The sequence below is a fragment of the Teleopsis dalmanni genome, chromosome 1, assembly GCF_002237135.1.
Source record: "Teleopsis dalmanni isolate 2A chromosome 1, ASM223713v2, whole genome shotgun sequence".
In the NCBI taxonomy this organism is placed as follows: Eukaryota; Metazoa; Arthropoda; class Insecta; order Diptera; family Diopsidae; genus Teleopsis; species Teleopsis dalmanni.
In genome coordinates this window covers 30118094-30132955 of record NC_051846.1, presented here as the reverse complement: position 1 = coordinate 30132955, position 14862 = coordinate 30118094, and the positions used below count along the sequence as shown (strand labels likewise).

The 14862-nt window shown below is 29.2% G+C and overlaps 1 protein-coding gene across 1 annotated transcript; it reads left to right on the top strand.

The window, feature by feature from the left end:
* Positions 1 to 3426: 3426 nt before the first annotated feature.
* On the top strand, positions 3427 to 4282 carry LOC119673666. Its single transcript, XM_038084852.1, has 2 exons — positions 3427 to 3882; positions 3953 to 4282. The coding sequence occupies exons 1-2, from the start codon at positions 3502 to 3504 to the stop codon at positions 4082 to 4084; spliced, it is 513 nt and encodes a 170-aa protein (XP_037940780.1). The 5' UTR covers positions 3427 to 3501; the 3' UTR covers positions 4085 to 4282.
* The last annotated feature ends 10580 nt before the right edge of the window (positions 4283 to 14862 follow it).

The following is a 14862-nucleotide window of genomic DNA, read 5'->3' as shown; positions in this document are numbered from 1 at the left end:
TTAATTCTATATGTATTCAATAGTATCTTCAATACATCTTACTAGAGTTTGGAATTTGTCAAATATTACACTAAGAAGAACATTAGAACACTAAGAAGAAGAATATTGAAGACAAGGACGTACAGCGGCAGAAAAAGATTTGTTCCACACAGCTTTGGTTTTTAATTCTATATGTATTCAATAATATCTTCAATAAATCTTACTAGAGTTTGGAATTTGTCAAATATTAAATGTAATAATATAAAATATAATAAGTTATTTCGGAAGAATGGCTCTCATCTCGATTTTTTTAAACTAATTTGTAAGGTGGCTTTCTCTTTATGTGATTTGAATGCTGTGATTATTTTATATTAAAAAGTGATTATAATTAATAATAGTGATTTAGTTTTTTTTGTGGAAGCTCAGTCAGACAAGATTTCCATTGGATACCATCATTTTTTGCTATATTTTTTTGGTGTCTATTTTGCTATTAGTTTTATAGTATCTGTATAAGAAAAGAGGCATATGGTTTTAAATAAGCAGACCCCTACGATGTTAATAGATGTATGTTTTGTAAACGATTCTTCAATGAAATAAAGCACATTCTGCATACTTAACGAACATCAATGTGGATTTTTCTAAAAACTTCGAAAAGATCAAAAGTGCGCCACTTAGTAACTTGTTAATACGAAACGTTGAGTTTCGTACAGAGTAGAAATCTAATCGTCTTAAATATAGATAATAAATTATGATTGAGGAATTATCTAAATACCTTAGTTATTAATGTAAGTGTATAAAACAAGTTTTCGCACCACCCAAAATCCTTATATTGAGGCTCACACAAAAATTGGTATTTGGAGCTCCAACTTAAAATAGTGCTTGTCTATACATAGAAGCTAAGTAGGGAAGAACGATAACAAGCAATTTAAAACTGTGTTTTTTTAAATAAAAGTCTATTTTTAATATTGAATGTTTCGGAACCTAATTGTATTAGTAATTTGAAGAGTGCAGTCTAAAGAAAATCTATAGATTCAAAATGAGTTGAAGTCCTTACAATCTTTAGCAGTTTCGCAGGTCTAACGCGCCAGGCATTAAAGCATTATAATAAAAATTTGTAAATTCAATTGATATTGAGTTGGACACTAGAATGTTGTTGTTGAGTACTAGGATGAAACCTATCGTTCAAGAATATCGCTGAAACTGGAAGGATAGTAGATAGAGTGAAAAACTTATTCATGAAGGAATATTAGCTGTGAAATCGAAATTGATATAAAAAGATAAAGGATGGTAGATATAAAAGGATGGTAGAGGTCTGATGATTCCCTGTAAAAAGCATATGACAGAAAAAGTATATTTTCTTGTTAAATAAAAGTTTTATTCCAAAAGCTTTAAGTATAAAATACATAACCTTCTAGTTAATTTAATCTCCAAATAACAACTCTTCAATATGAAAAAATTAATATAATAAACCACAAATCTTTGATTAATCTTAATTATACAATATCTTTATCTAATCGTAATCGTAAGTGGTTTAAAATAATAAAATAATTATCATATTTTTTAATTAATTTTTATTTGTGCAACAAAAGTATTTTATGATTTTATTGATTTTTTTCAATTAATTTATTATTTTATGAAACACGATATGTTATGTCCAAGTTAATTTTAATAAATTTACGATACGGGTATTTATGAATGAAGCAATCAAAATATTTTACTTGCTTTATACTATTGATCAAATATGTATGGTCTTGTAGTAGGTTTCTCACCATTTTTGATTTGACAGTTTTTTTTATTTATCGTATAATTGGGCTTAAATTTAAAGTAGAAGAATTCAAAACAAATTGTGTGTGGAATTGCAACAAAGCAACACCATGTCGAGATATCTCAAAGACACCTGTAGGAGATAAGTCGATATCAATTAATCAATAATCAAAATCAAAATCAAATAATATTTAAATAAGACTTGATAAATAAATTTGTTGAATGATTGTAATAAATTAGACATAATTAATACAGATTTTTAAACGTTTGTGCCTTCAGATATTTTTATGATGACCTTTGCCAAATTTACCAAAGATAGTTTGTTGACAATAAAAATGCAACATGCGTTAGTGTTACTTCTTCTTATTTGGTGAGTTGTGGATCATTCACATAAATACATAAATTATGGAAAAAAAATCTATCATCTTGATATGTACGCCTCTTTCATTTTTAGACAAATTTGACATCGATTGACCCACAAATACTTCTATATTCAAAAAATTGCAAGCAAAAAACTTAATTTGTATTTTTATTAACACAAAAACATGAAAATGAATGATGGATGAAGCATGAATGAGATTTTAATGAGTTATTATTGAAATTATATATTTGATTGATTGGAAGTGGATTTGAATTGAATAGATTTAAAATAAGAAGGAATCTTCAAAAGGCTTGCAAAACTTAAGAGTGGTTGTAGTGATTCATTAGAGATATTTTTTCGCTTCACAGAATAAACGATTGTGCTTCGTTTTAATTTTAATTTTTCCCAAGAAACGCCTATAGTTAAGGCCACATTTATCTCGCTGAGTCTAAATAATCTTGCTGAGTCTCAGCTCTTATGCTGAGCAATACGTCATAGAGACCGCGAGCTCCTGGGAACGAGGACACAAGACAACGTGTCTAATCGTCGTCCTCAATTCAAGCTGTAGCACGGCCTCCTCGTGATACCTCTGAATAGGTGATGTAATCATATTTTACAAATGTATCCAGCTCCTAATTTACGATGACAACGACATCATTGGACGGGTGATGTAATAGCTGACTTTGCAACTATCAAGAAGGAATCTGCAAATATGGGCTTAACGGTGAATAAGGGCAAAAGTAGTATATGTCTGCTACTGGTAGAAATGTGCGACACTCAGATGCCGGTGTAGTGATTGGCGAGTATACTTTCGAAGCTGTCAAAGATTTCATCAATTTTGGCACCGCAATAACGATATCAGCCTGAAAATCAGGCGAAGAATCACCATTGCCAATGGCTGTTGTTTTGAGCTCAGTACACAATTGGGATGAAGAGTTCTTTTACGACAAACAGAACTTACGCTCTATAGGACACTCAACCTATCTGTGTTTCTGTATGGCACAGAAGCATGGACATTATGACAGAACAATGTAGTAGCACTGGCAGTTTTCGAGAGAAAACTTCTTCATAAAATCATTTTTCTACAATTTACCGACAACCACTGCATCCGGATGATTCACGAATTGTACGTGCTTTTCCACGTCATTGATATATTGATATATAAATGTAATTAAATGTAAATTATATAAATGTAATTTTAGCGCCAAATCTATAATTGTAAAATTGTACCCTTTTAAATATTTTAATCCAAGTACTCTTTGAACAAAAATTTTTTTCTTATGTATAAAAATTTTAGATATTCATATTCTGATTATCTAAGTAAATTTATTTTTGGCCTTTAATTATGTATTTTTTCATTTTATTTGGAATTTTCTAAATTGTGATTCAGTATAAAAATGGCAACGGCTAACTACTGCAATCGTAGAAAGCCAGTAACTTGTAAGCGCTTAACAAAGTATTCAAGAACAAATGTAGATTTATTGATGTCAGAGAAAATAGTTTGTCCGAATTGTGGTACAGAAATTGATGGTAAGGAAAAAAAAAGAAAGGGCAGTGATGTAACCTCTAAGACAAGTACTAAGAAGAAGGGTATTAATAATGCTAGGAAAAGTGGAAAAACTTCTGTGGTTTTGGAAAAAAAACCTTTATGTACACCAATTACGAATTCCATCAGTAAAGATATGAATGGATTGACTGATGCAGTATATACCGCAAAATTAGATAAAAAAACTCTGAAGGATATACAACTAGAACAGTCTCTTATTGCTAGACACCAGGTGAAAATACTATGTTTATTCTTAATATTGCTAATTTATTAATTATTCTTTCTAATTATCAATATAATAGATGACTAAAAAACTTAATTTTGGTCGTCATCAAAAAGTGTTCAAGAATCTTATTCCTTTAGACGTTGATGAATCCATTAAATATTTGAAGAAAAATGCTAAACTGCTGAAGAAACGCGATAATGGCAAATGAAATTGGAGATGATTTGAAGAAACGTTGTACCCCTGCGACAGTTTTTGTTTGCTAACCTAAAAACTGTTTGTTACTTGTAAGATATATTATATTGTCTTACTATTGTATAAGGTATAAAAATATACAAAATTTGACAAATCATCCAAAATTACGATTCCTGAAATAAAAAAATATGTCCTGGTGCTTTAAAAACATAAAGTCATTTCCATATTTATAGAAAAGCCTGATTGGTTGTGCATGTTTTGTGAATAAGAGTAGATATTATATTTTTTTTTATTTATTTATTCATAAAAGAATTAAAAACATATAATGGTCACATGATTATGCTCATATTGGATGTTGGATATATGATATATAGTTCTGGATTCATAGAATACAGATTAGTCATAGAGATTTTGTATGAAACGACTGAACATCATGACATCATGACATGAACATCATGCATACTTTGGAGTGTCTTTTATAATCCGTTTTATGATCACTACATTGACTCTTGTATTTGATCGACACTTGAGTTGCTACAGAATGTCAATCTCGTCATCCTAACGTCTTATATTTCCGCTTTTTCTATGCTATATTAGATTATATAACCTTATGAACATAATAGTCTATCATTCAATTGCTCTCAAAGAGGCCTAATTGATTCCTTTTTGTTGCGAACGGCTGCAGGTATATATGTAACTGCTCTTAGCTTACCTCTTACTTTAAGGAGATGTAAGCTAGTCTCACTTTTCTTATGCGGCGAAAGACATACAATTTTTCTTTATATGACGTAATAATATATTATAGATCTATAATATATTTATATCTATAATATATTATAGATATTCCAAAATATATAACGTAATAAGTATATATTGTAAAACTTTAAGTTCATTATTTTTACAGAACATAATAACTGGTTAAAATACTTTGAAATATAAAAAATATTTTTTAAGACTCTTCTATTTCTTTAGTTTCTTCTCCCTGCAGACCTTGTCCAAGACATCATCTGTAACCCACAACAACACTTCGGGATTTGAATGCCTAAAAATACCCCTCTACAATCATGGCACTCGTGACTCCAGTCACAGAATCTACCACTATTCCCCCCTCCGCTCCGTTTACGCAAAAATACTCTGTCTCAATCACCTACTTTCCATCTACCTGCGGCACGCCCTTTGTTTTGTAGCTTAGATAAACCTAAGCTAGGTTTAGGTCCGGTAAATAGTAAACCTTTTTCTCATATTTCTCTCATCTAATTACTGGAATGAAGTTTTCACACTACGGTGGAAATCTTCTCCATTAATTGTAAGAGGTGGATTTAGTGGGTTAAAGTCTCACACTATGGCTGTCGATACTTCCCACTTATTGCAACAAAACAAAAGAACGAAATATTCTTTCATTTATTATTTATTCTAACATGTATATGTACAAGTATTTTAATTTTTGTACATTTTTCGACGGCACTTTCGTCTTTTAAATTTAATTAAAAAACTCAAAGATTTTGTATACGTGACAATCTTTTTATAATTAAAAATATTAGTTTGTAGTCAGTGTATGTTATTTGTTAACTAAAATAAACTGTATATTGCCAACTTATACTAAATGTTTATATGCTTTTATCTCGGAGAGAAAGTGCCTCATGAAATTGGAATAAAAGGGCATAGTTGTGTGAGGTGACTATGGCATTAAAATGTTCGTCACTTGAACCTTTATGTCACAGAGACATAATTGAATATGTTACAAACTATGAATTAAATGTATATAAAAATGCATTTAAAAAAGCATTAAAAAATACATTAAATATTATAATCCAAATTTTTTTTTGTTAATTAAAAGCTATTTAACATTTACTCATATACTAGTAGTTTGGAGATATGAATGATACTTCATTAAATTTCCGCTAAATAATTATATGTCACTTTACTGAAATACATAAATACTAAACCGCTATTTCTTAACAATAAAATTAAATTTTTCTTAATTTAATTAAAGCTTAACACTGTTTGATTTTCATTTAATTATTTAAATATTTAATTAGTTCATTATTTAATGTATTCTCATGAACATCAAAAGAATGTTCCATCATCTTAATGCCAGACTTGGTGGCAGCTGTCCGGTATAGTCGTTATCAAACCAAAAATCATGAGTAATCAAACTGTCAGACTTTAAAGTCACATTAGCCAACAAATAACCGTACTAACCAGTGCCAGATTCATATGGAATTTTAAAGATTTACGACCTAAAGTTATGTGCGTTCTATGGGTTGAACAGGTTTTGGGTTCTATAAAAAGTTTGGTAAAAGTTCAGAATAAGCATAAAATTAAAAGTTAGAAGTTTTAGGTAATCAAATTAAATTCAAAATAAAAACTGTCAGAAGCATTTAAAAAATTAATCGCACAAGACAACCGGTTACCTCTTTCTAGAACTATTTTAATTTTTATTCTAAGTTAATTTTATGATTTTATATTTTTTTTTTAATCATGAATATAACATTAAATTTTATTTTGTTTATAAGCTTCATTAAGGAATTTTATTGGAATTAAAATTTTATGACTGTGTGATAGTGTGAAGTGTGCGCGTGAGTTCAAATTTAATTTGGTTCCAACTGTTTAAAGAGCATTTCCTTCATATAAAGAGATAAACGTTTTTAAAATAGAATTAGATAAAAAAATTACGACTTAGGATAATTGGAACAATCTAATAATAGATTTTGCAATTAGATTTATGAGAAGATTAACAACAAGTTATATATGAAGAGATAAGATAAAGTTTTTATTATAAGTAATATAAGTTTTTATTTTGTATGTCCATTGATTAGCTGAATTCAATTAAAAATAAACCATCCAATAACTCACGGTGCTTGTGTAAGAGTATTTTTTGAATGGTGGTTTTTAGTTATGTGTATCGAGAAAATAAATGAATAAAAAAAGATAACTATACTAGAATTGCTAGAACATCGGCTTGAAGGATTTTCCCTCTTTAAAATCTTTCAAATCTACAAATATTTACAATATTTACAAAAGTTACGAAATCGCACACATCTTAATTAAGCTTATTTTACGGCATAACATCCAGAACAATCGTTATTTTAAAAATCTCCCTCATCCAACAAAATTTTTTCACAGAAGCACCATTCTAGTAATGCGAATGCAATAATAAACTGTCGACACTTATAGTCCACAGTTTGCAAAAAGAGAGTAAACTGTCGACTATAAATGCACCCGACCTAAAAGATCTATTGTGCGCCTAAAGGCCAAACTAAAAAAATTCTAGACTACTTATAAATCTCGTAATTGCTGTGGGTTTAATTTTACCTATTTGATTTGGGACTAATATCCCGCTTTCAAGATAGTCGAGTCTTCGTTGTGCCGCCGCTGGGCAGTAGCATAGGATATGTTCTGATGTTTCCTTCTTCTTATGACAAAGTCGACAGGAATCACTTTTCTGTACTCATCTAATCTAACTAAAACTGGAAGAAATCAGTCTGCATAATAAGGGATTTGCTTTATTATAAAATCTATCAAAAGCCAGACCGCATTACCCAAACAATAGTAAGTAAATAACAATCTAATACAATTTAGTTGACGATATTATGTACATCGAAATATTAATTTAAACAGACATCTAAATTCTCAAAGTAATTTTTGGTGTAAACACATAAATATTAATGGGGAAAATGTGTGAATATAGCATCTTCGTTGGTGAGAAACAAGGTGTTACTAACAGCTATTGTTAGTCTTTAAACCACATTGCTCGAATTTAGAGTGTAAAAAAAACTTTATTTCGAATAAGAGGATTTAATCTTACTTATAACTATAGACTTAACTTCCTTAAGAAGTCATCCTTATTTGTCGAAACTGCCAAAGACTTGAGCTCTTAAGCTCGTCGATATTAGATTCATATATTCGGTGAGGGGTATTACTTAAGGCAGTGATAGTTACCTAAACAAACTTTATTGTCAGTCTAAGTATCTACACAACAATTGTAGTGAAAATGATTATTTTCTTATGAATTTTTTTCCATATGTTAAAATGTATATGCCCATTATTATGTTGAAGCTGTTTTGAGCTAGTGCACTTGAGTACTTATACTCTTTTTTAACTCGAGGTTTCTTCAAAATCCCTCTCTACACCTTGACTAGATTATTGTTTATCACTTCATCAGACTAAGTAATAATTGACCTCAGATCTGCATACCTTCCCGAGGAGCCTATAACCAACACACATAACGCGGTGTTGGTTAGTCTGTCAGATTTCGCAAATAATTTCAGGGCTCTATCCTTTATGTATTTTTTGATGGGATCAATCTTGATGTCCCTGAGGATGTCATATGTCCTAATGTACCATGGAACTTTGATAAGTCTTAGAGCCTGGCTTTGTGCAATTTCTAGCTGGTGAATATCAGTGTTTGAAGCTTTGCTAAACGCTACACAACCACATAGAAATGACGGACGAATTATTTGGTTATATATCAGTTTCCTGTTCTTAGCATTGAGATTTTCATTTCTGAATAGTGGTTGGAGGTAATAAAAAATTTTGGCACAGCTAAATTTTTTCAGGTGAACATGTTCATTTGTCCAACGTGATGCCAAGATATTTAACGCTATCCTCCCAGTTTATCACCATATCACCCACTCTCACTATCGACGGATTCTGTCTCCACTTACGTGTTATAATATATAACCATATGTGATAATATTCAGATATAATACTTCTTCAATGCTTATTCTATTACATAAGTGACGGATCTGGGCAAAATTTGACCTTAGACTCGGCTTAAATTTATTTCTACGTGCGTGTCAAATAAAATAAAAGGATTCAAATTTCGGAAAAAGTTTTTTACATTTTTTGTCTACAATATATGAATCTATGGGGTTTTGAGTTTTGCAATATAGATTAATTTTTAATTTACCATATATCAAGCTCTGCAAATAATTCCTACTGTTTGTATATAAATAAATAAATAGAAAATATGAATTTATGAGACATCAACATACAATGACATAAAAACAATTATGTTTTAAACATTATGAATATTTTAAAATAAACTTGGAAGTGAAAGGAATTAATTAAATTAACATTAGTGCAAATATTATTTTTAGTCATAATGATTGGACACGCGTTCACTATAATTAATAACTAAAAATAGTAATAAATTGTATTTAAAAATTGTGCAAAAATGTACAAAAATTAAAATACTTTTGTTTAAATAACTAATTTTTTTTTCAGCTCAAAATAAAAAATTATTAACAAAATAAAAAAAAAAATATGACACGGGAAAAATTGCAAACAAAAAAATTTTCTAGTTTTTTATTTGTGAATTTTTTTATTTGACTATAAGAGTTTATTGTAGTGCAAAAATTTTGACACCTCATATATTTTTTATCTAAAATAACAATTAGTAATTATAAAAGAATTAAAAATAAAAGCTTTTTGACTATTTAACTAACAACCATTCTAAAAGTTTATACAAAATTTATGGCGTATTTTAATGAATTATTTATCTTCTTTTGCAACTTGTCAATAATTAAATAAATTTTATTAAATATTATAAAATTTTATTTGTTTTGTTAAACGGCTATTATGTTTTGGTACTCTACAAAAGGTATTTAAGAGCACAATTAAAAAGTATTTGAAGTTGAAAATTCTTATATAGATAAACTAAATAAATAAATATTTGCGGAGAATATATCTTAAAATTTGACGCAAGGCATCGCCCAACCTACTGCAGTTCTTTGACAGATTTCTTTTCAAATAATTAATAAAATTTCTTTAATCAATTAAAATCTCTAATAATATTTAATAAATAAAGACTATTTCATATTCGTACCTACAAATTTTCAGTTTCAGTGTGCCGCTGGGCTCTGCCCAAGCGAAAGTGAAGTACACTAATCTTATCATGTTGGAGAGATCTTATGAGGATGAGAAGAAGAACGAGGATGATTTGAGAGTTTTTAGATAGATTAAAATTTTCAGTAGATTGAGTGAATGTTTAGTACATTGTTAGAGTTTTTGGATGAGTTATGGTATGAATGATGGAATGGGGTATATTTGAGGATGACGACGGGGGACATAGGAAACTAGTAAATTTTATCAGCTGTTAGTATTAAATACATATTATAATTAATAAAAATAAATATGGCCTTACGAGGTTTTGGATTAAACTGACGAAATATGTTAATAATCAAACTATTGTGAATTCAAAGGGAATGTTTTCTATGTTAAAAAAAATTGTACAACTTTTAGTCAACTTTAGGCTACAACTCATTTAACTAATGGATTTTTGCTTCTATAATTCAATCGACATTCCGATAAATTTTTTTTTATTGCATTTGTATTTAAAATTATAATTATGTATGTGTACAATTATTTATATCGGTTGCACATATACTCTCAAAAAGGTGACGTATAATATTGTAAAGTGTCAAAAGACACTTTATATGATGATATTTCAAAATTCCATCAGAGCAATAAAGAATATATCCCGTATATGTGTACTATATATGTTTACGATCAGCTTATGACAAATTCACTATCTGTTAATATGCAAACTAATTAAGCAGTTGCTCAGCAATTAAATGAATCTATGTTTAAAGACATCGATGATTGGATAAATAATATTGGCTAATATGATAAGTAGTTAAATATTAAACAGTTGTAGAGAATAACTTATGATAATCTTAAATATCTTCAAAACTATAATGATGTTGTTCTTTTATAACAGAAAAACCTTTAGTCATTTTTGCTTGAGCCTACTTAGTTCTGTGTAACAGTTCACGGATGATATGGCATGATAACTATAACAGTTTGTAACTTCTCATTTTAGTATTCTGGACGTTCGCATATCTATAAGTAGTGCTGGAAATCGTTATCAGTAAAGGAAGAGTAGTGCTTTTGCTCTGCAAGTTTATGGTATTGAAGTGGTAAAGCGTTTTCTGTAAATCTATGTTACTAAGCTCTACATAAATATATTTATATTTCTTTTCTTGCCGTATCAAGCCGTTTTTACAGGTCTTATAGTTTTGGATGTTCTGTTATATGCTAAGTAATCTTCTCGCAATGATTTTGGAAACTCATAAAAAAGTTTAGTGTTCTGCTCAAACTAACTATTGTGAAGGACAATTATATTTCTTATTGTAATTATAATCATTTTGTATTAAAAATTTACTTAATGCTAATTGACGAAACTAGACATCAGTTGCTATTAAACTGAGTTAAGTGTTAATAATACATATATTGAATAATATATATTATACATTTGTAGATTAGCATTTAGCTCAGTTTAGTAGTAATTAAAGTCGACTTACTTTTAAATTTAATGCAATTCTTTAAGTACTCCAGCGAGAACTTTAAATAAAACTTAGTTAACTTTTCGTGTTAAACTTCGCATTGTTTTCTTTTATGACACTTGATGTTCTCTAAGTTTACGGGCATTAAAAATCAATTAATTTTGACGTTGAGTTACAAAATTATTTTGCATCTATAATTTATACATAAAAATATGAGTATATTAGGTTCATGTTTTCATATTTAATACAACTTTTTTGTTTTGTTAAAAAGTATTTAAAACAAGCTTATTTTTTAATCACCTTTTCAAGGCGAACATCTTCGAACTATCACGCATCGACTAAAGTAACTCTTCATCAAGCTCGGTTCAGAGATGCTTAAGTAAGTAAATAATGTATGTAAATTTTCTTCTTTATAGCAATTACAATTACCAAAAACTTGCGTTTTGGCTTCTGAAATCTTTAAGGGTATCAAAATGTTATTGGTAATGTAACTATTTAATACACTGCAATGCGAGTCATCATGGCAATTCCATTCACCGCATTTACAACTCTTCAAAGTTAATTACTTCCTACCTTATAATCAAAGTATTCAACGAAAAATGAGAAATAAATCAAAATCGTAGGCAACTCCTTGAGATACCCGAAAATGAGCTCGATGCGATTTTAAATTAAATGGTAACAAAATACTTGCAATTAAAATCAGAATTCTTCATTTCAATTTGATTGTTTGGCATAAGTGGACAGTAAATATTAAAATAAACAGAAAACAATCAAATTAGTTACTAATGTTGTTGTTATTGTTGCCGAATTGAATGTAGTAAATCTGGCAGATACACTACTTGAGTCGTAAGATACAAGATACTTGAGTGTAGGTCAAGTGACGTTCACCAATCAAAAGAGAAAAATATTGAGCAAAAAATTGTTGTACCAAAGCAGAAAGCCACCAAAAAAATGATATAAAAAATTTATTAGCCCGAAACGAGAGGCGGAAATGTTGATCTCACAAATGAAGAAATAAGTTTTTGTTTTGTAAATAATTTTTTGGCAAATATAAAGAACTCATTTTATGTGCAATAAATTCATTTCAAAAAATTAACAAAAAATCATTTCAATTTTTTGCTCTTTAACTGGAGTTTTGATTGCAATATCGGCTCAAGACAGAACGGAAGCTGGCGTTTTCTTTTATTTGTTTGGAATTGTTTTTAATCACCTGAACGGCAAATAAATCAGATATTACATTTTTATATTTTAATTAAGGCCTTCACACACAATTATTAATAAACAAAATTTAGTTGTTTCATTTTAATTGCAAACACCTTTAGTTGAGATATTTTTACTTCGGGTGTTTAAGTAATTTAAATATGTTATTAATATTTCATGCAAATAACACTTCTAATACAATACTTAAACTTATATTGAAGAGTTAATGTATGAAATAAAGAGTTAAATAATTTATTTGAGAACAATAAAATATAATAATGAAATAATAATAAAATGAAATGAATACATAATGTATTGTTAATATTATTGGAATCGTGTTTGATTATTGACAACGGACTAATTGACTTATAATAGAGATATTTTTGATTAGTTGACAACCCAAGTATGAGGTTCATTTAAGTTTAGCGAACAACTGACCTCAGTTTCATAGTTAACACGAAAGGTCAATGAAACGATCTACAAATTAATGTTAAAAATGTGGCAGACATGAGAATATTTTTTAATTAATTGCAATTTCTCTATATTTTTATAAAAAAATATGAAATATACATAAATTTATACACATATATCTTATATATAAAATTAACATTGTCAAAATGTTAGTTACCGTACTCCTCCGAAACGGCTTTACCGATTTTTACCAAATTTTATATGCGTGTTCAGTAGGTCTGAGAATCGGCTACTATCTATTTTTCATACCGCTAAAGTGATTAGGGTGTCGCTCCCCAGCAAAAATATCTTCATTGCTTTAACAAAAATTTTTTTATTTTTTTGACATAAATTTTGTTTATATTTTTGAAAAAGAAAAAATTTTTTTTAATATTTTATGTAACTACGCCAACAAATACATCGAGCATTTACATCCACTTCGTTTCTTCGTCTTCGCTTTGCATGGCAGATAGAAAATGTACTAAAAATTTCCCTAAAGATTTCACTAATGATACGATAACAAATACAGACGGATATCCAATATATCGTAGAAGAAATCCCGATAATGGCGGACAATCATTTATTAAAAATATCAGCAACACAGACATTGACATTGACAATCGTTGGGTGGTGCCGTATTCGCCTCTGCTAAGCAAGACATACAATGCTCATATTAATGTTGAGTATTGCAGTTCTGTGACGAGCATCAAATATATTTGCAAGTATGTCCATAAAGGCAGTGATATGGCTGTGTTTAGAGTAGAAAATACTAATGTAAATGCTCCTCCAATAAACAAAAACGGTGAAATTACGCACTACCAAATTGGTCGGTACATCAGCTCCAATGAAGCTGATTGGTGTATCTTCGGTTTTCTAATTCATGAACGGGATCCAGCAGCTGTTCAGTTAGCCGTCCATCTTGAAAACGGTCAGAGTGTATTTTTCACGAACGAGACAGTGACTGATCGTGGTACAAATCCACCTAAATCTACACTCACTGCATTTTTTGAATTGTGTAATAGTACGGATGATTTTGGTGCCTTTGCAAGAACATTACTCTATTCACAGGTACCACGCTATTTCACATGGGCTCAAACAAAAAAATGGACAACCGCAAGCAAGTTTCCCCAGTTGATGCATGTCTCAATTTATTTAAATCGAACGCTTATTTACAGTTAATCCAAGACACACTGAGTGCTTTTATCTTCGACTGTTGTTGGTTAATGTTACTGGCCCATTATCATTATTATTATTTACAACAGTTGTTGCCAGGGAACTTGGTATCATACAAATCTATTGATTTTAAATTAATAATTTAATAAATAAACTATAATAACTTAAAAATAATATTGTTTGGCGTTTGCTATTTTTATTTTCCTTTTCGTTCATAACGCTCCATGGATATACCACATACTTACACATTTATAATAAGTAAGTTACTTTTTGTCTACTCTAGAATTTATCTAGAAACTAGAAATAAATTATAAGGCAAAACAACGTTTGTCGGGTTATCTAATATATATATAAATATATTATATCAAAATTTTGTTTCTTCATTGCTGTTCGAAACCTACTAAAATATATACTTTTAATTAAAGAAGGGTGTGATTGGATTTAATTCTTTAACTTAATTCTCTAACTATTGTTTTCAATAGAAGGAGTTTTATCCAACAGTAGTGAATTGTAACAACAAACATTTTCTTAAATTATTTGTAATGATTTGATAAATTCTGCAGTTAATCGTGCATTTTATTAAAAGCGCGCGTAGAATGAAACTACAAAACGCAACCCTTTGAGACTCTCAGTAAGTTTGCTAAAGTATGTTATTACGAACGTTCAAGCACCTCAACTACAG

Excerpts from the sequence above, each read along its gene's own strand:
- LOC119673666 (XM_038084852.1), top strand. The coding sequence starts at position 3,502 with ATGGCAACGGCTAACTACTGCAATCGTAGAAAGCCAGTAACTTGTAAG. Across the intron at positions 3,883-3,952 it reads CTCTTATTGCTAGACACCAG|ATGACTAAAAAACTTAATTT; the intron begins GTGAAAATACTA and ends TCAATATAATAG.